General features: G+C 65.7%; 2 protein-coding genes across 7 annotated transcripts; both read left to right on the top strand.

Moving 5' to 3' along the window:
• Positions 1 to 3,876: 3,876 nt before the first annotated feature.
• Positions 3,877 to 8,325, top strand: ANKRD39 (ankyrin repeat domain 39). Its single transcript, XM_054017764.1, has 4 exons — positions 3,877 to 4,168; positions 4,512 to 4,618; positions 5,712 to 5,915; positions 6,389 to 8,325. Exons 1-4 carry the CDS (start codon positions 4,075 to 4,077, stop codon positions 6,530 to 6,532), a joined length of 549 nt encoding a protein of 182 aa, XP_053873739.1. The 5' UTR covers positions 3,877 to 4,074; the 3' UTR covers positions 6,533 to 8,325.
• A 568-nt stretch (positions 8,326 to 8,893) lies between these two features.
• On the top strand, positions 8,894 to 19,519 carry ANKRD23 (ankyrin repeat domain 23). Of its 6 annotated transcripts, XM_054017702.1 has the most exons (9): positions 8,894 to 8,944; positions 10,829 to 10,984; positions 11,601 to 11,729; positions 12,059 to 12,166; positions 14,294 to 14,392; positions 14,635 to 14,733; positions 15,312 to 15,410; positions 15,792 to 15,890; positions 16,417 to 19,519. In XM_054017702.1, exons 1-9 carry the CDS (start codon positions 8,918 to 8,920, stop codon positions 16,516 to 16,518), a joined length of 918 nt encoding a protein of 305 aa, XP_053873677.1. In that variant the 5' UTR covers positions 8,894 to 8,917; the 3' UTR covers positions 16,519 to 19,519. The 6 variants fall into 6 exon arrangements, 4 of the variants coding, with proteins under 4 accessions (XP_053873677.1, XP_053873673.1, XP_053873676.1 ...); XM_054017700.1 differs by lacking the exon at positions 8,894 to 8,944 and having other exon boundaries at positions 8,991 to 10,984; XR_008443788.1 differs by lacking the exons at positions 8,894 to 8,944; positions 15,792 to 15,890 and having other exon boundaries at positions 8,983 to 10,984; positions 14,299 to 14,392; positions 16,417 to 16,504.
• Positions 19,520 to 19,555: the final 36 nt, after the last annotated feature.

Here is a 19,555-nt window from a genome sequence, read left to right as displayed (position 1 = left end):
CACAGCCACCCCACGCAGGAAGAAGCTTCATGAGGAGGAAAGAGACAGCAGCAATCGTGTATAATGGTTAGCACATGGGGCTGGGTATCAGGACGCCTGGGTTCTATTCCCCATGCTGGGAGGGGGGGGTGTACTTTAGTGGTTAGCACAGGAGAGAGAGTCAGGACTCCTGGGCTTTATCCCCAGCTCTGCCACTGACTTTGGCTGACCTTGGGCAAGTCCTTTCCCCTTGCTGTGCCTCAGTTTCCACAGCTGTGAACTGGGACTAACAATACTGACTCTGCTTTGCAAAGTGCTTTGAGTCCGTCCGTCGTGTCCCCCCCCCCCCCGCTTGGAGGAGCTAGCGCAATCATGGCTAGGGGCTGGAGCAGGGCTAGGAGTCAGGACTCCTGGGTTCTATGCCAGGGCAGGGTGTCAGGTTCGAGTCTCAGTTTTTCCAGTCACTGGCAATCTTGCATGTCCCAGGTGAATCGGTGACCCCATGCCAGGGGTGGGGGGAGGCTCTGCCTGGCCGCTGCTTCCTGGCACTGCCAGGTCAGGTCCTTTCCCCTGGAGAAATTCGGCTCAAGGGAGAGGCAGCTCTTCGGGGGAGCCCGGCTCTGCTCTCATGGCCCCAGCTTCCCAGCCTGGGAAAGGGCAGCTCCTCGGGGCTGGGTTATGCAGCCCTGCATGAATGGGAAGCTGACGCAGGGGCTGGCTGCTGGGACGTCACCTTCAGGCTACGCGCTGCAGCTCAGCGTGGGAAAGGCCAGATCCCCCCGAGCCAGCCGGCCAGCCCCCCACGAGCCCCGATGGGAACCTGGGCGGTGATGCCAGCACAGGCTGCCCCGGGGAAGAACAGCCTCCTCCTGCGGCCCAGGGGCACGTGCAATCTCTCCAGGAGCGGCCTGGCTGACCCTTTCTTGGGCGGGGGGGGGAATGGATCATCTCCAGCGTGGCCTTTCCTCAGAGCCCCCCAATGCCAGGGCTCCCCGGAGGGCTGCGAGCGGCGCAGGGGGACTGGAGACCCGTGCTGGGTCACCAAGAAAAGGTTGGAATGTGCCCAGTGAAGATCCTTCCCCTCTGGGCCCTTCCCAGCCCACCCCAGAGCTGCTGGTGGCCCACAAGAAGCGTGTCACCCTGGCGGTTCAGGCCCATGGGTGCAGTTGGGTCTCAACCAGGGCCTGGGCCCTCGGGGGGGGGGGTGGTTCAGAAATCCTCCCCCTCTCCCCCCGCAGCCACCTCCTGAGAGGCGTCTCTTGTTTACAATGGGCTGGACCCGCCCACAAAGTACCCACAATGCATCGCTTAGCCCTCCTGTCCCGGCTGGCACGGCCGGGCCCTATGGGAATTGCTGCAGTCAACAAGCTGCACTGGCCTGTTGCCATGTGGAGCAGCTGGCACCTGCATGCAGCACCTGGGGGGTGAAGTTCCCCGCCCTTCCCTGGCACCGGGCACCGTGGGAGCGGCTTGGCAGGCTCCAGCAGGGGCGACAAGCAGGTTCCTATAACGCCACTGATCAGAGAAGGGCCCAGCCCAGTTCCAGAGCCTGCACCTCCTCCGCTGTTCCCCTTGGCACCCCCGCCACGGCCATCAGCCAGAACCCATTGCAATCCAGCCTGCATCCTGGGACACAGCCAGGGCTGGCCTTCCACCCTCTCCCGGAGTTGCATTAGCCCAACCCCAAGATGAATTGCCCTGTATTAGAGCTGCACCTAGCGGTCCCGGGGGAGATCAGGGGCCTGTTGAGCCAGGCCCTGCACAAACAGAGTGAGAGACAGAGCCTGCCCAAAGCCATGTAAACCAGAGAGATGGGGAAGGTTCATTAGCCCCATTCTAGAGGGGGAAACTGAAGCAGAGAGGGGCACTGACCGGTCCAGGGTCACCCAGCAAGTCCACGGAAGAGCTGAGAATTGCAACCGTAACACCTCCTCTAAGGTGCCACAAGTACTCCTGTTCTTCTTTTTGCGGATACAGACTAACACGGCTGTTACTCTGAAACCTCCTCCTGGGGCTCCATGTCAGGGGACGTGCTCCAAGCTCCAGCCACAACAGTGCCAGTGGCTGCCTGGCCTCCCGCTCACCCCGGGCTGCAATCTGAGGGCCTGGCTGGGCCACGCCAGCACCGAGGAGGGAGCCAGTGCCGGATGTGAGCAGCAGCCCACGGCTCTGAACAGAGGCTGTAATTAAGCCAGGGAGCTCCAAAATGAAAGACACCCGGGCTGCATCTGGCCAGGGCTGCCTGTCATTTGGGGTCAGGGCTCTCCCCTAATGGGAAGGCTAGTGGGTTAATTTCAGGGTGCACTTGGGCAGTGTGCAGGGAGCACAGGGCAACAGCTGCAGAGGGGGCCAGCCAAGACGCTGGGAGGGGAGCCCCACCTCACGTGGGGTTACCAAACCACGCCAATCGCTGCTGACCCTGCATAGGACAAGCCACTCCCTGTGTGCCCCAGGGGTCACTGGCCAGATGGGATAAGGCCCATGCTACAAGAACCCTGGGGCAGGGGCCTTGCCTGCCTGGGGGCGATCTGAGCTGTCCCACCGTGTTTGGCTCAGGCCCATCTGGTGGAGGCGTGCGTTCGGTGAGTTGGGGAAGGCTTGGCCCAGCTCCCAGGTGCGCCATCCCAACCCTCCCCCTGGTAATTTACCCTGATGGGCAGGGCTGCGGGGCTGGAGCTGGAGCTGGCTGTTGGGGAGTTGGCATGGCTCTCTAGCACGTCTGTGCCCAAGCTGGGAGCGCTGCTGGCAGGAGGGCGGGAAGCTGTGGGCAGCAGGCAGGGCTGGGATCCTGCTCTGGAGGGAGGCCAAGGACAGGTTGTAATGCAGCCACCTGGACGGACCAGGTGTATGGGCATGGCCTGCTCCGGGCGGGGGGGCTGGGAACTGCAGAGCGACCTTTCAAAGGAAAGAGCTGCGTGTGGAGCTTGTGCCATGGGTCTGCAGGGCAGGGGAGCAGAGGGAGGGCGGGCCTGTAAATTAGAGGGGCCTCCCCTGCTCCCCCTAGAGCTTTTTCCCCTGCTTGTCCCCAGGCCCCGAGGCTCGCTTTGCCCCAGGCAGTGTGGACGCCTGGTGCTTTGGGGTGGGGGGCTAGTGAGAGGGGCTCCTAGCACTCCTTGTGGTATGGGGGCGGGGCTCTCCTCCATCCCCATCAAGACCTGCTGGGACCTGAGTGTCTGGACTGGAGTGAAGGTTGGGGTGGAAGGTTCCAGCCCGATCAAAGCCCCTGCCTGGGTTACTGGGTTACCGTGTTTCCTGGGTGCCCCTCACAGCCAGCGGGGAGATCGGCTGCCACCTGCCAGGCTCTCCCAGCACTGGCTCCTTTCGGAGGTCGCTGACCCGGAAAGCTGCCAGGTGCTCAGTGCCCATGGCGACGGGCTCAGGATTGTCCCGCATGTTCCTGTGGCCGCTCTACTGGGAGAGTGGCCGTGGGGACAGGATGTGCGGGCCACAACCCCCCTGTCCCAGCAGGAACCCTGGGGCCGGTAGCCGTGGCAAGGCTGGAGCCTAGGTCTCAGACTCCCAGCCTGGCACCAGGATGGCTCTTTGCACCCTGGGACATGTCTCTGGACATCACCCTTCCCTGCGCTGCCCCATGCCAGCATCCTGCGGGTGCTGCCCTGCCCAGATCATGCCCCCGTGTGCCCAGCGCAGAGCTGCCCAGCCGCAGGCGAGGCCTGAACGCCCCCTTGATGCAGCGTGTCCGGCCGGGCTCAGCCTGGGCGAAGGCGCCCGGGGACTGGCACCACTGGGCTGGCAACCCAGGCACAGAGACCAGGACACCCAGGCATGGCCGAGGGGGAGCCGGTCCCCTGCCCCCCGGGGCGCACGTGGGAGGAGCCTGGCCTGGCTGTGCCCCCCGCACCCTGCGCTTCGGGCGCCCCCTGGCGGCTCCGCGCTGCCAGCGCGCCCGGGGAACCGGCCGGGGGCGGGATCTCGGCGCCCAGCGGGAGCCCGGGGCCGGTCAAACGCGGGTCGGGCCGCGCCAGCCGGAACCGGAACCGGAACCGGGGGACTGAAAACGGGTTTGCGCGAAGCCCAGGGCGCCGTTGGCCGGCGTGGGGCTGAGACTGGTCCCCCCCCGGGGATCGGGCCCGCATGGCCTCCTCGGGCCGCCCCGGCTCCTGCTGCTCCCACGGGCCGGCCGTGCCCGGCGTGCACCAGACCGCGGCGGAGATGGACTTCGAGAGAGGTACCGGGGTGGGGAGCAGGGACCCGGCCTGCCCCGCCCCCCCTCCCCGCCCCTGGCAGCGGGGCTGTTCCGCCCCCGGGCGCTTGTCCCTGGGGGCCCTGGAGCGAACAGTGGGAGATCGCCCCGGGAGGGGGGCCGGAGTCCGGCTGGGGGGTCATGGAGCCCGGCTGGGGGACCATGGGGGGGGGGGATGGAGCCCGGCTGGGGGACCATGGGGGGGGGGGGATGGAGCCCGGCTGGGGGACCATGGGGGGGGGGGCGTAGCGGCTCCAAGCGGCTGGCGGGGACTGGGGGAAGCTGCCCGCCTCTCCCACGCCGGGCCCCAGCTCTCGCCTCTCTCTAGGGGTCTGGTCGGCTGCCCTGGATGGGGACCTGGGGCGAGTCCGGAAGCTGCTGGTGGAGAAGCGGGTAGATCCCAGTGAGCCCGACCTGGCCGGCTACACCGCCCTGGTGAGTGCCTGGGCCCGGGGACGGGTCGTGCCTCGGCCGGCCTCCAGGGGGCGCAGCTAAGTGGCCCCCCGGAGAGCTGTGTCCTGGGGCTGGGGACTCCCTGGGACACCTGCTGCAGGGTGACAGTGACCCGAGTGTGCTGGGTCTTAGTTCCCTGTGGGCAGATGCCTTCATGGTAGGAGCTGCTCTCCGGAGGGTCCTGACCAGCCCTGAGCCCGCAGCCTCAGTGGAGCGGCCCCAGGGTCAATGTGTCGCCCTGGGGCAGGGTGAGACCATGGTGGGAGGGGGTATGGGGTGAGCACCAGTGGGGCCGGGGCTGGACTCACGTGGAAAGCTGCGGCCCCATAACTGCCCTGTCAGTCAGACTCACCCAGGTGCAAGGGAAGGGGCATGAGGGCACCGGGCACTTGGGGGAGGAGGGTTCTCAGCAGCAGGTGCCCCTGGTGCCAGCTGGCTGGGTTCAAAAGCGAGAGTGAGATGGGATCCAGCCTTGTGATCTCGTTGCCTGGCCCCCACCCACCTATGCCAGCTCAGATAGAGAGGGGATTGACTCCAGGCAGCTGACCTAGCACGTGTCTGTGTGCGGGCGCTCTTAAATCCATGTCCATCTGCCTGAGTGCAGGTCCAAGGAGAACCCCCGGGGCTGGGCCCACGCAGGCCACGGCTCGCACCCATTGAGCTAAATCTGCTCTCCCCGGTGTGACGTCTGCGTGTAGACAAGGCCTGAGATTTAATGAACTGGCTGAGGGCTTGGCTGGGAGATCTCGTGGTGGAGGACTGGTTGGATTCCCTAGGGGATGCTGTTCCCCTGGGGGAGAGCGGGCGAGCGTTACCTACCCAAGGCCTCAGTGCTGTGTGCCAATTCCCTGCATGGTGCTAAAATGCCATGACTTGGGTGGGGTATTAAATGGAGGTTCTTAAACAGCTAGATCCCCTGGAAACTTGTTTTGTGAGCTGGGCTGTGTCCCTCCCCAGAGCCAGCTGCACTTCAGCGTCCTTGGGCCGGGTGTGCAGTGGGCTTTGAGGCGTGGGGGGCAGAAAGACCTGTGCGCAGAGGTGGCTCCTGAGGCACCCTCTTCCCTGTGTTTCAAAGCACTACGCCAGCCGCAATGGGCACGGCGCCGTCTGCCAGTTCCTGCTGCAGAGTGGGGCCCGGTGCAACGCCCAGACCCACGGTGGGGCCACTGCCCTGCACCGAGCCAGCTACTGCGGCCACGTGGACGTGGCCAGGCTGCTGCTGGCCCATGGAGCCGACCCCGGCATCGCGGATGATGATGGCATGACAAGTTTGCATAAGGTGCGGTACTGGGGCCCCTCCCTCCACTGTCCCCGTGTCCTTCCCTGTTGCTGGCGGGGGTCTCAGTGCACACTGCTGCCCCCTGCAGGCAGACCTGTCCCAGCAGATGTCGCTCGCCCTCTGCTGGCTGGAGCAGACAATGCCACCCCGTTCGTGCATCCAGGAAAGTTCTGCTCTAGCTCCTGTTCGCGGAGCAGCGGGCTGCAGTTCTGTTCCCAGGGCCGAGGTGGTTCGATTGGAGGCTGTGGGCGAGGGGGCTGCAGAGTCAGTGCCCTGTCCTGCACCCCAGCTGGGCCCTGGTCCTCCCCTTTGCTGACAGGAGACGTCTCCTTCCTCCCTGGGCATCCTGGTCTAGCGAATACTCCCCTAGGGTCTGTGCCGTACCCTGCCCCCCGCCCCCTGGGAGCGTGCCACCCATCCCCCCGCCCCACGGGAGCATGCCCTCCACCCTCACTCCTGCTCTCCTTTCGCAGGCTGCTGAGGGAGGCCACCGTGAGCTCTGTGAGCTCTTGCTGCAGCACAGCCCGGGACTGAAGGGCGTCCAGGACAGAAGGGCCAGGAGAGCATGTGACCTGGTCCCCAGCAGCGGTGCCTTGCGGGACCTCCTGGAGACCTGAGAGCAGCGGGTGGGGGGGTGGCCCTGTGCCAGGATGCGCTGGGCTTTGTCTCCCCCTCTTGGCCTGCGGCGGGATTGCAGCACCCTGGGCTCTGAGCTTGCAGCCCTGGGGTGATCTGGGCACACGCCCCACTGGGTGGCTGCTCTGGGGAGCCTGCTGCAGCGGCGGGAGAGGGAAACGGGCAGAGTTGGGCAGGGAAAAGGAAGGAGTCGCTATAAACCCTGTGCCGGCATCACTGACTGGCGGGAGCCCGCCCAGGGGCTGAGATCAAGGGGACTCCAGCGACACTGCAGGACACCAGGGTTCCTGGGCTCCCAGCCTGCACTGCTGGGGTCCCCATTCGGGGCTCCCAACGTGCTGACCTGGCCTCCACAGGCAAGGAAGAGGCTGCTGGCTCCATGCTCAGGCAGCTGCAGTGGCTGGTGGTGGGGTGGCACTCTGGGGGGCAGGGGTCTGTGCCCAGCCCTCTGCATGGGCCAGGCACCACTACCCAGGGCCACACGTCTGGCAGGAAACTGAGGCAGCCATATTGGTTGTGGGCATTGCCCAGAGCTATTGGTCTCCGCTGGGAAGGCAGAGGCACTAGCTACGCACGACCGGTGTGTCCTGGTCCGGTTTGCTCGCCACCACAGACCCCACCCAGCAGAGCTGCAGGCTCCCAACCCCTGGGAGGAGGAGTCTGGCTGGGGTGAAGGCCAGTGGCCTGCTCTGTGCCCAGAGCAGAGGGCAGCGTGGTGTCCTCTGCTGGGATTTCTGGCCTGGTGAAGGCTGCCGGGGGCTCCTCTCTGTAACCCTGAGCTGGAGGGAGAAGCAGGGGGGTGGGATAGGATGTCCCCTGTCGCAGGGCTATTTCAGTCCTTGGCACTGAGTTGGGGAACTGGAGCCCCCAAGGATCTGGTGACAGGATGTCGGGCGTCAGCACCATTAACTCTTCCCTGCCTAGTCCCCTGCCCTGTCTGTGGGCTGGTGGTCCCGGCTGCTAGGGGCTGGTCTCTGGGGTCTGGCAGGGCGTGTCTGCCCTCTGCTGGGGAAGAGGGGTTAGTGCCCACCCAGCCCTGTGTTGCCCCCTCCACTATCCACTTGCTGTTCTGCCCAGCCCTTGCCACAAGCCCTGTGAGCCTGTTTCTGGCAGGAAGCAGGGTGGGGGTGGGATCCTACCCTCCCCACTTACCCACAGCTGGATTGGAGGGGAGTCCAGACCCCTCCCCATCTATTGCACAGTGATCTGGCTGGGGACGGGGTGGCTTCTTCTATGCCTCCCTTACATGCTAAAGGGACCCCCCCACCAACATAGGCCCACAGAAAGCCACCCCTCCCACCCATCCCCAGTGCTAAGCAGAGGTTTGGGGGGGGGGGCTGCCCCACCCTGTCTCCCAGGGAGGGTCCAGCAGAGTCCCCCCAAGCTGGGATCAGTGGACACTGCATGGGGAGGCGCAGGGGCTAGAACGTGGATGCTGGGCCTCAGTGATGGGCAGCAGCATCACAGGCAGCGGGCCCAGTACTGCTCTATGGGGGAGAGTGCCCCCTGCTGCACGCCTGCCTTGTTCCCCCAGCATAGCGCCCCCTAGTGCCAGCACTGACCTACAAGGGAAAGTGCCCCTTGCTGCATGCCTGCCCTGCTCCCCACAGCACAGCGCCCCCTAGGGACACACTAGGGCCAGCACTGACTGGCCAGACCGCTGCTGAGCCCCCCACTCCCTGCAGTGTATAGTGTCCTTGGGAGGTGCCCTGTTTCTGGGGGGCGGGGGACATGCTCGCAGAGCATAAATTCATAATAAATCCCTCACAGACTGCCCCGTCCCTTTTTTGTACAAACTCGCCCTGACTCCCCTACCCAGAGAGGGGAGCAGTGTGGGGCAGGGACTGTCTCTGTTCTGTGCCTGCGCAGCGCCTGGCGGGGGGGGCGGGCCAGGCTGGGCACGTCGGCTGGTCCCCAGGCTCATCTCCCTGGGGCTGAGGCCGGGGGTTACCTGTCAGACTAGTCCGGGTGGGGAGCTGGGTTCTAGTCCTGCCTCGGCCAGGCCTTTGCCCCAGCTCTGTGCCTCAGTGTCCCCGCTGAGGAGGGGGCTGGTGGCTGCCGACTCTGACGCTAGAAGGGCCCAGGGGTGCTCGTGAGGCTCTCCGGGAAGGGTTGTCCGGTCGGGGCACCCCATGGCAGAGCCCTGTGGGACCCGCACCAGCTCCTGCGCGCTGGGGCCGGTTGGCCCAGGCCGGCGCTGCCCGTGTCCTGCTGCTGGCCGCTCAGGGGGAGCCCGGGGCGGAGCCGGGCGGGTCGCTGGGGCCGGAGCGGGGGGGGGGGGGGCGGACCCGACCCTGGGCCGCTGGGATAAAAGCAGCGGGGTGGGGCGGGCCGGCCGCGGGCGCGGGCGCCGGAGCGGGCGGATCATGGAGCTCATCAGCGTTCAGCAGCTGGTGAGTGGGGGGTGCCCCGGCGGGGCCAAGGGGCGGCGGAGCGCAGCGCCCGGGGCACCCTCCTGTGCGGGGCAGCGGGACGGAGTCCGCGGGGGACGCTGCGGAGCCCTTGGGTCCCGCGGGCTCTCGCTGGCGGCCCTGTCCAGCGCGGCTGCCGCGCTCCACCCCAGAGGTGGCTGCATGGGCAGAAGCCCTGGCCGCGGGGAGGGCGGAGCGGGCCGAGGCTGGGTACAGGGCGGTCCCCGCTGAACTCTCCTTAGGTCGGGGGAGGGGGCCTCTGGATTGACCCCGTGTCCGATGGGGGGGCTGGTTATGGGGCAAATGTCTGCTCCCAGCAGCCCAGCCCCCCCGGAGAGCGCCACGGCCTGGTCTCCAGGGCGCTGGGCTGTCGCTTCGCTGGGCCCCGATCCCGGCCGGGGGCCCCCCCGGGCTGTCGCCCCTCATTGCGGTGAGGTGGCAAGTGGGTTCCCCTCCCCGCTGTTGGGGCTGGGTTTGTGGAGATGTAGCTGAGGGGGGATGCAGGGAACTGTGCCAGGGAGTTGTCCCCCCTCCGGGTCACCCCCTGCCCTTGTGCTCTCCTCAGGTGTCCCTACACGGTGGGTCTGGTGGGATCCCCTTTGCGCCTTCCCACTCGTGTGGGGCTGGGGCATGGCTAACGCGCCAGGGCTGGTGTTCGGTGCCGCGGGGTCTGTTTGGGCGGCCCCTGGGCTGGTCCCTCTGAGCTGCGCCAAGGCCGCTGTGCGACTGAGTTGTTGCTTTGTAGGTGTTTGCCCTGGTCTCCCCAGGGTGGGCTGGGTGCCCCCTGCTGCCCCTTGCACTCTGCAGCCCCTGGCCCTGCAGGCTTGTTGGCACTTGTTTGCCCTTGGGCAGCATCCGCCACACGTGATGTTTATTTCATGCTGGGCCCACCAGCCCCTGGGGGGGGGGGTATAAATAGGGGCTGACGCTGGCCAGGGCCGGGACAGGTGCACGGCCCTCCAGGGCAGCAAGGCACGGCCGGAATGCCAGCCGCAGCCAGCGGGACGCCTGGGCAGCAGTGACGGGAGATGGCAGAGCAGGAACTAGACACCCCCCTTCCCCTGGGCGTATGGGGCCCAGCCAGTGCCACCTGGGCTGGGGAGGCCGAGCCAGCCAGGGAGAGAGTGATCCAGGGAGAGCCGTGCACAGCCCAGGGTCAGGCCTGCTAAGGGCCCAACCTGGGAATGTCCCGTTCCCACTCCCACTTGGCAGAGCTAGGAGTGACAGGGTTCATGGGGAGCTGGGCAGAGCACTTCCAGCCTCCTTCCCAGCGCCCAGCTCTGCCACTCACCCGCTATGACCCCGGGCAGGTCCCTACCCTGCTCCGTGTCTGTTTCCCAGCTGTAGAGATGGCCTGGCCTCTCAACACCCCCAGAGTTTTAATTCATGTTCCGTGCCCCCTGAGCCAGCCAGTCTCCATCCTGGGGCCAGATGGGAGCCAGCACCCCCCCAGAGGGGAAAGGCCCCACATCCCATTCCCCACCCCCCTGAGTCAGCCAGTTCAAGCCCTGGGGCTGGAGCCGGTGCCCCCCCAGAGGGGAAAGGCCCCATGTCCCATTCCCCACCCACCCTAGGGCCGAATGAGAGATACTGCCCCCAGACGGGAAAGCCCCTGTCTCCCATTCCCTGCCCCCTGAGCCAGCCAGTCCCCACCCTGGGGTTAGATGGGAGCCAGTGCCCCCTAGGTGGTAAAGGTCCCAGGTCCCATTCCCTGCCCCCATGAGCCAGCCAGTCCCTGCCCTGGGGGTGGATTGGAGCTGGTGCCCCCCAGAGGGGAAAGGCCCCATGTCCCATGGGGATGCTCCATCTCCTACATTTCATGCCCTGGCTGCATCCTCTACCTTTCCTGCCCCTCCTTCACCCCAGGTAAGTGGCGACAGGTATGAGGGGAAGGTGCGGGCCTTCGAGGTGCTGGCGAGGGGAGCAGCGCAGGAGCCCGAGGGCTGGCGGCATGGCGTGGCCAGGGTCCGGGATGCCGTCAGTGAGGAGAAGCAGAAGGTGAAGGAAGAGAGGAGGAAGAAGGTGAGCGGCTGGCCCCTGGCAGGGTGGGGTGGGCGCATCTCTGGCTCCAGGGGGCAGGATCCTATAGGATCCATAGTGTCTTTCCCCAGTCCTGGTGTCGGTCCTCTTGGCAGAGCCTTTCTAGCTCTTTTAACTCTGTGCTTGCTTGTCCTGCTCTGTGAAGGGCAGAATGGCATTTGGTGCCCCTCACTCCCGACCTGCAGCCCCTATTACCCCGGCCCTGGCCTCCCTCACCCCCATCTCTGCTGGAGCCCCTCACTTCCAAACCGCAGCCCCTGCAGTCCCAGCCCTGGGCTCCTGTTCAGCGGAGAGCACTGTAGTATTCAGCAGTGGTCTCCCTAGGCTGGTGGAACCAGGTGTCGGGGATTCTAGCTCTCCCCTGTCCCCCCCTCGTCCTAGAATCTGACCCCCTTGAACTGGCTCTGTGCCAGGAGCTCAGATGGGCCTAGATGACTCTGGGGGGACCCTGAGTGCCCCGGTTCCTGTCCCGTGCTCAGGACAAACCCAGCTGGGTGAGGCATGGCCCCAGCTCCTGTCCGCTCTCCTGGGCGGCTGGTGCCGGCTCCAGGCACTGCTGGCTCTGCCCTGACCTGCTCTCTGCCCTCCCCCCGGCCAGCTTGAGACGTTCGACAGCACCCGTGTGCGGCTGGAGAGTCTCCAAGACCTGGAGGCGATCGTGAGGCTGCGGAAGCACAAGAGGAGCCGGAAGAGGGTCCGCCCCAAGGAGCCCGAGCCGGCTGTGCCGGTGAGCAATGCCCCTGCTGCCCAGCCCAGGATGGGAGCCTGGCCACAGGGGGCTCAGGTCACTCGGTCCCAGCCAGCTGGACTAGTCTGGAGCCAGGAACCCCCTGCTCTGGCCCCCTCAGTGGTGGCTGGGCCACAGCTCCCAGGGGATTCACAGCCCGCCCTCCTGTGGCACACCGAGCGGGCAGGCCCAGCGGTGCCAGCCCACACGCAGGCTGGGGCTGCCCTTGGGGGGAACAGGGAAGATGCTGGCAAAATGCTCTGAGCCAGTTGGGCAGTGTCCCTGGGGGGGGCACTGCCCGGGCACTCACCCCTCCCTGTCCGCCCTAGGCTGAGCCTGTGGACGCTGCCCGGTTCCTGCAGGCGGTGCTGGAGAACCAGGTTCCCATGATTGACAAGTACCTGGCAGACGGTGGGGACCCCGATGCTCACGACCAGGTGTGTGTGTGGGGGGGTCTGGGGCTTTAACCCAGGAGGTGCATTCGGCAAAGTTGGTTATCATCACAAGCCCAGCCTGCCGGTGAGCCGCTCCGGGTGCCATGGGACATCCCCTGCTCAGGCTGATGCTCTGTGGCCGGGGGGACCCAGCTGTAGCCTTTGACCGGGCGCCCCCAGCAGAATGCGCCTTGGGCAGGGTGTGTACAGCCTGCCACGGGGTGGGGGTGGGGACCAGGGATCTAGCACCTGGAGCGTGTGTGTGTGTGTGGGGAGGTGGGGTGTCACGGACTCACAGATCATGCCCACTCTTGGCCCCATGCGGTCCGTGGGGGGTGCCCCTTTCGGTGAGACAGCCCTTCTCGGGGTCCACTCTCTCTTGGGGTCAGGCCCCTCCACCTCCTGGAGCTGCACCTCTCGGAGCCTTAGCACGTCTGTTTCTCGCCGTGGGCCCCCTCAGGGAGTCCACTCTCTTTGGACCCCAGGGGCCTCCACCCCCCCCCCCCCGAAGGGGTTGATGCAACCCTGTTCTCTAGACCGGAGTGACTCTCAGCCAGCATAAAACAGGAGGGTTTATTGAGCGTCTGAACACAGCACAGGAAACCCTCTGACCCTCAGGCCTGGCCTCCTTCAGCACAGCACATCCCAGTCTCCCCTGCATCCAGGTGGGCTCTGCCTGCTCCCCCTCTCCAGCCCCGAGTCCCCCTGCTCCCAGCTGGGCATCTGATATCACCGGCCCCAGGCCCCGCCTCTGTCCATTGTCTTCTTTCCAGGTAAACAGGGTCCTCTGGGCCTCCTCTGCTCTCCGCCCCCCTGGCTGGTTAGGTCATGGGGTCCTCTCTTCGCAGCCCATTGTCCTCCCACTGGCCAGAACTGGCTGCGACTCCTGAGCTGGGTCTCTGGTGAGGGTCGTCAGGTCACCAGTCGCTGGGGTATCCATCCTCCAGGCCATTGGCTGGGGTCCCAAGTTCCCTCTCCGGTCCTCTGTAACAACAAACTCCCTCTCCCCTCACCTCATTAAACCAGTAACACCCAGGGACACTGAGTCCCACTCCCTCTGCGTGCAAACCATTGGAAAACCACGAAAAGATAAGGAAATCTCCCACTTTGTCACGGGGGATCTAGAGCCTCTGGGGGGGTCATAGAGCTTAAGGGCAGATGGGACCAGCTCACTCAGTCTGACCCTCTGTATATCCCAGGCCACCAGCACCCACACACCCAACAACCAAAGCCCCAGCCCTCAGGAGCCCAGGCTGGCATGTGCCCCAGGACTGAGGTGTCCAGTGCCCCGCAGTGGCAGGGATGATGAAGAGACGCACCCAGACAACCTGGCAAGGGACCCACCCCCCACACTTAAGAGGAAGTTGACAAGCCCCCAAGGTCTCTGCGTCTGACCTGGGGGAAACAAGCCCCCAGCGAGACCTGGGGTGTGAGGCAGACCCGGCCAGCCACGCGCCTGAGACAGCGAGAGCTCGGTGCCACCAGAGCCCGGCCCTCCCCACTGGCCATCTCCAGCTGGGGCTGTCCCCGTTTAACCTCCCAGAATACACTGGGGGGGGGGGGATCTCTTCCTGACCCTGGCAGTGGCCAGCTGAAACCCTGAAGCACGAGCTTTAGGAACATGGGACTTCAACCAGCCCAGCCCCCGATGGGCTCAAACACCCCAGCGAACGGACGCCCCCTCTCGACTGTTTGTCCTGCGCTCGCTTCAAACTAGTGATGGCGTTTGGCCAGCAATGCTCATGGGGGGCTGTTCCAGAGCCCGAGCCCTCCGGCGTCTCGAACCTGCTGGCATGTGCATGGGGGCACAGGCCCCCAGCGAGACCTGGGGTGTGAGCCAGACCCGGCCAGCCACGCCCCTGAGACAGCGAGAGCTTGGTGTTACCAGAGCCCCGCCCTCTCCACTGGCCACTGGCATGGGGGGGAGGGGATCAGCGCCCGGAGTGTGTGTGTGTGGGGGGGGTGATCAGCACCTGGAGTGTGTGCACGTGTGTGTACGCGTGGGGGGGGGTGGATCTAGCGCCCGGAGTGTGTGGGGGGGACTAGCAGAGCGGGGCGGGGGCAGCGGGGATCTAGTGCTGAGAGAGGGTGGGGTTGTCTGTTATCGGGTAACCGGGGTCTCTGCTGCAGTTCAGGTGCACGGCGCTGCACTGGGCCTGCCTCCGGGGCCATGCAGAGATCGTGGACAAGCTGCTGGCGGCTGGAGCCAAGCTGGAGCCCAGGGACATGGTGAGCAAGCGAGCGTCTGGTGCCCACTGACCTGTCCCCCTCCCCCTGCCGGTTCCCATGGCCAGGGTGCACGGTGCGGTCAGAGCCCCCTGGGTCCTGCTCTGAGAGTCATTCCCAAGGGCTGGCAAACCTAGAGACCCTCCCAGGCGCGGTGACCTGGGGCCCAGAGTCTGTCCCCCCAAGCAGCCCCGTGCTGTGGTCCCCGGGAGCTCAGCGCCTGACTCTGCCTTCACTCTGCCCAGCTGGAGGCCACGCCTATGCTCTGGGCCTGCCGCGGGGGGCACCTGGACATTCTCCAACGCCTGCTGGACAGAGGAGCCAAGATCTCCACGCGGGACAAGGTGAGTAGCTGGGGCTGGCAGCCAAGTGGGGGCAGCACCGGGGCCTCTGCCATGGCCGGGAGAGCTCCTGCTCCCTGGGCTGAGTGGCTGAGGGGGTCCCTCTGGGTACTCTGCTGGGGGGTGGGTTTCCCTGGGGCTCTGCCCCTCACCCACCAATGGGGCAGGCTCCTTCCCTGCTCTCTGGGTCCCGTTTTGATGCCAGCCTTGGATCTCACCCTGCACCCAGCCACCTTCCCTACATCACTCCATCCACACACCTCTATTTCCTGTCACTTCCTGTCCTAAACTGGGTGTGCTGTAGAGGTGAGATGGCTCAGTGGGGAGAGGGGCTCCCGCCCCGCCCCAGGCCTGGGCTCTGTTGCTTGGGCCCCTCCCTCCTGGTGCTGGTTGGGGCCTGGTCCGAGCTCCCTGCCCAAATATGCTGTGGGCAGCTGGGGACCCTGGGGAGGGTGTGGTGCTGGCAGCTGGGCATTGGGGGCTGTGGGGGGAGGGGTGAGCGCCCCATGGTGGGAGGCCATCTCCTGGCGGGGTGGTTTCCAGGGGTGCTGCCATGGTAACAGGCCTTTGTTCCCCGGCAGCTGAGGAGCACAGCGCTGCACGTGGCTGTCCGGACAGGGCACTGTGACTGCGCCGAGCACCTGATCGCCTGTGGGGCCGAGATTGATGCACAGGACAAGGTAGCACCCGGGGCCTGAGCCCCTAGCCTCGCTCCACGGGGGTGCTGTCCGGAGCCATGGGGGGGGCCCTGGCTGATGCTGCAGGGTCCAGGGGGCAGGCTTGTACCCTGGGCTGGCCGGCTGGGTGCTGCGCGGGTCCCCAGAGCCAGCCACATTGCAGCAGGGCTGTGCATGGGCAGGGGAGGGGGCAGTGCCAGACATGGGCCCTTGTCCGATGAGCTGCCCGTGCCTTTGGCTGGCAGGAGGGGGACACACCCATTCATGACGCCATCCGGCTGGGCCGCTTCACCACATTGCAGCAGGGCTGTGCATGGGCAGGGGAGGGGGCAGTGCCAGGCATGGGCCCTTGTCCGATGAGCTGCCCGTGCCTTTGGCTGGCAGGAGGGGGACACGCCCATTCACGACGCCATCCGGCTGGGCCGCTTCAAGGCTGTGAAGACCCTGCTGATGTATGGTGCCAACCTCAGCGTCCGGAACCAGGTGGGCACCATGTGGGGCTCCCCCAGGGGCAGCTCAGGAGGGCAGGGGCTGCTCCCTCTGTCCAGCCAGGGGGCTTGTAGCCAATGGTACAAGACATCCAACCCTAGGGGCTTGGACTCCTGGGTTCTGTCCCAGCTCTGTGAGGGGAGTGGGGGCTAGTCGGTCGCAGCAGTGGGGGCTGGGAGCCCGGACTTCTGGGTTCTATCCCAGCTCTGGGACCGTGGCTAGGAGCTCGTGGTCAGATATGGGACGAGTATTGTGAGCCCTGCTCAAGCTCCTCGGCCCGGTTGTTCCTGCTCCAACTGGAGTCTTGGCTGATTGCAGGAGCCCCAGGGGAGAGCTCCCCACATGCTGCCTCCAGGCCTGCCCCATGCTCTCTGCAAAGCCCTGCCCTGCCCAGCGGGCTCTGCCCCCTCCCTGGACTGCTTGAATAGAGTGCGCGCTGGCTTCGCGGCGGCTGTCCTGGCCTAGTGCCAGGGAAGGGGCTCGTGCCCAGCGGCAGCCTAACGGTGTCTGCTCCCCGCAGGAAGCCCTGCGACCCGTGGACCTGGTGAAGGACTGGCAGAGGGGCATCCGGCAAACCTTGCAGGCGTGTGCCGACCAGCAGCGCCCCCCTCGGCCGCACTGACGCAGCAGGACCAGCGTTCAATCCCCTCCCCCACTACTGACCACTGAGGGGGTCTGGGCCCTGCCGTGAGCCACCTCAGTGCCCTCTGCAGGCCGTGCTCATCCCTACACGGCTCCCATGTCTGGCCAGGGGATAGGGCCACCCGTCTCTGGAGGGCTCGTGGGGGGGCGGTGAGGTTTGAGCCGGACGCTCCCCTATTCCTGGTTGTATGGGGATGTGTCCCTTTCCCTGGAGCTGCCCCTTGGCCAGGTGAGGCCCTTGCCATCCCTTGGGGAAACTGAGGCATGGAGGGGCTAAGACTTGCCCATGGCCACACAGCCAGTTAGTGGGAGAGCTGGAGATGAACCCAGGAGTCCTGCTGTTTTGCCCAGCCCCACTCCAACCACTAGGAGGCACCATCTCCCCATGGCCCGCACCACAAGGAGAGGAACTGCCCTGGGGGTCTGAGCAGACCCCCTCCCCCTTCTGAGCCCTGGCCTGGCCCCCTCCCGCTTCTGGGCAGGCAAGCCCTGCGGCCTTCCCGAGGCCATGCTGGAAGGAACACTGCTGCCCCCCAGGGGTAGGCACCTGTTGCACCCCAGGGTTAGCTGGGGGTGGGGGCTGACTGCAGGAAGAGGCTGAGCCAGCCCTGGGGGTAGAAAATGGGGCAGTGAGACGGGTCAGCAGGGCCCAGGCCAGCGCAGGTTCCTGGCTGCTGGAGGCAGGCGGCTTTCCTGGCCTGCCCTCGGCCGTCTCACGGTCACTCTGTGCCCTGGGCTGCCCCCTAAGGGTGTGCAGGCCTGGCCCCCAACCCCCTGGCTGGCAGGGCCTGGTGCCTGAGGGGCTCCTGCTGCTGCTCCCCCCCAGCCCCTCACCTCTGCCCATGGCGGCAGCTGCACCCAGCCTCCTGTAGCTGTGAGCACAGCCCCTGCCTTCCCCTTGGCCTCCAGCAGCCTGGCTGTGCCAGCTCCCAGCCATACGTGTCCCCTGGGCTCAGGCTCCAGGCAGTGGGTAACAGCAGCAGGGTAGGAGATGGCTAACAGCTGGGGGGAGAGGTGCCCTCTCACAGCCTGGCACAGGACAGGCACAGCCCCCTCTGTTCCCCCAGTCCCTGGGAGCGCTGCTGGCCCAGGAGGAGGTGAGCTGGTTGAGCTGCCTGTGGGGATAGGGAGACTAGAGCCCAAGGAACAGGGGACCCTCCAGCCAGTTAGCCTGGAGCCAGCCAGCACCCACCGGCAACACACCGAGTCTGCCCTGACCCCAGCCTGGTTCTGGCTCTTCCCTAAGTCCTAGGGGGAAGGTGCCCAGGCTGAGAGGGACATGGTCCTGCTTCTCTGCTGCTGGCCTTGGGTGAGTCCTGGCCCCTGCCTCAGTTTCCCTATGTGTAAAATGGGGCTAACAGTGAATCATAGAATATCAGGATTGGAAGGGACCTCAGGAGGTCATCTAGTCCAACCCCCTGCTCAAAGCAGGACCAATCCCCAGACAGATTTTTACCCCAGTTCCCTAAATGGCCCCCTCAAGGATTGAACTCACAACCCTGGGTTTAGCAGGCCAATGCTCAAACCACTGAGCTATCCCTCCCCCCAGGAATGGAGCCAGCTTCTGAGTTCATGCCCAGCCCATTGGGCAGCTCTCAGAGCCGCAGGCTGCCACCTCAGCACTGCAGGTCAGGCTGAGACCACGTGGGTTGCAATGGACATATTTAATGTGCCCAGGAAGCTGCTGCGGCTGGAGTATGGCCCCTGGGCCCCCTCTTACACACGCTGGCATGGGCAGCACTTCTCCCCCGCCAGAACTGCTACCTGGGTGCTAATGGAGCTGGATGGACCCACGCTCTGGGGTAGCCGGCCTAGGAGAGTGCCTGCAACGCTGGCATAGCGCAGACTTGGTCGTGGGCTTGGTACAGGGCTGCCCCCCTCCCCCCTGGCCTGGCACCAGTGCCCTTTGAATGCTGGCCTTAGCAGGGCCCCCAGCAGGTAGAGGCTCTAGCTCCCTGCTGGGAGGGTAAGGAACCCTGTGCCCAGGGCTGGGGGGTGAGGTTAGAGGAGACACTCCCTGCACCCCTGCCCTGGCTCCTGCCTGAGACTACAGCTCCCAGTGCCAGTCACTGCCTGAAGCGGCCCCACCTGTGCCCCAATACTGCTGGGATGGGCACAGGCCAGAGCAGGCACAAGTGCACAAGGCGGCAGCAGGTACAACCGGGAATCTGCCCTAGCCGCAGCCCCCAGCTCTCTGCAGAGTGGGCTCCAGGCCTGCAGGTACCTGGCCCCCAGGCAAGTGAATAAAGCTCCCTTCCAAGCAGTGGCAGTGCCATGTTCTGTATCCACCCTTGCTACGCAGGTGCCGTGCCAGGGCAACAGAGGGATGTGAGCGCTGGCCTCCTGGCTGCACTATGTGGGGCAGATGGGGGGCTGGATCACAGCTTGGTTGGATCACGCCAGGTCTTTCAGGAAGAAGGCAGCTTAGAAGGGGGAGGGGCACCTGGCTCACAGCCCCTCCCTTTTCTACACACCACACCTGTCTCCCCCATCACTGCAGAGCAGCACTGCATGAACTGTGCCAGCAAGCGGCCCCCACCCTCTCCAGCAGCATCTCCCTGCTCAGCCCAGCCCGGGCACCTCCTTTTACTGCAGGCAACTGTGCAGGTTTCAGAGGGAGGGGCCAGCGCTGGGGAGGGAAAGTGACTAGCCTGGGCCCTGAAATGGGTGTTTCCTGTCCTGTGCCAGAGGGGGATGGGTCTGCTCATGGGGGTTAACCCAGGGCAGCGGCGGGGGTGGGTGCCCCTCGCAGGAAGCCCCGTCTCAGGGTGCAGGAGCCTTCACAGAAAACCTTTTCCTCTAGCCAAGACGTGACAGGTGTGCAGGCCTGGCCCCCGACCCCCTGGCTGGCAGGGCCTGGTCCCTCCCTGTACTGGTGCCTGAGGGGCTCCGGGGGGGGAGGGGGGAGGGGAAAACAGGGACTGCTCACCCAAGAGGTGCCTGCAGCCCCCCCCCCCATTTCCACCCCACTTAACGGCAGCACCTACCTCGTGCAGTAAGATCCAGCCCAGGCCCCT

This window comes from Malaclemys terrapin, chromosome 2 (genome assembly GCF_027887155.1).
Source record: "Malaclemys terrapin pileata isolate rMalTer1 chromosome 2, rMalTer1.hap1, whole genome shotgun sequence".
In the NCBI taxonomy this organism is placed as follows: Eukaryota; Metazoa; Chordata; order Testudines; family Emydidae; genus Malaclemys; species Malaclemys terrapin.
This window is presented reverse-complemented; position numbering and strand designations above follow the sequence as displayed.

Bases quoted from the DNA above. Each gene is read 5' to 3' on its own strand.
- ANKRD23 (XM_054017698.1), top strand. From the start codon at position 10,682: ATGAGCCAGCCAGTCCCTGCCCTGGGGGTGGATTGGAGCTGGTGCCCC. The intron at 11,730-12,058 runs GTGAGCAATGCC...TGTCCGCCCTAG, and splicing joins AGCCCGAGCCGGCTGTGCCG to GCTGAGCCTGTGGACGCTGC. The intron at 14,734-15,311 runs GTGAGTAGCTGG...GTTCCCCGGCAG, and splicing joins AGATCTCCACGCGGGACAAG to CTGAGGAGCACAGCGCTGCA.
- ANKRD39 (XM_054017764.1), top strand. From the start codon at position 4,075: ATGGCCTCCTCGGGCCGCCCCGGCTCCTGCTGCTCCCACGGGCCGGCC. The intron at 4,169-4,511 runs GTACCGGGGTGG...GCCTCTCTCTAG, and splicing joins GGAGATGGACTTCGAGAGAG to GGGTCTGGTCGGCTGCCCTG. The intron at 5,916-6,388 runs GTGCGGTACTGG...CTCCTTTCGCAG, and splicing joins GCATGACAAGTTTGCATAAG to GCTGCTGAGGGAGGCCACCG.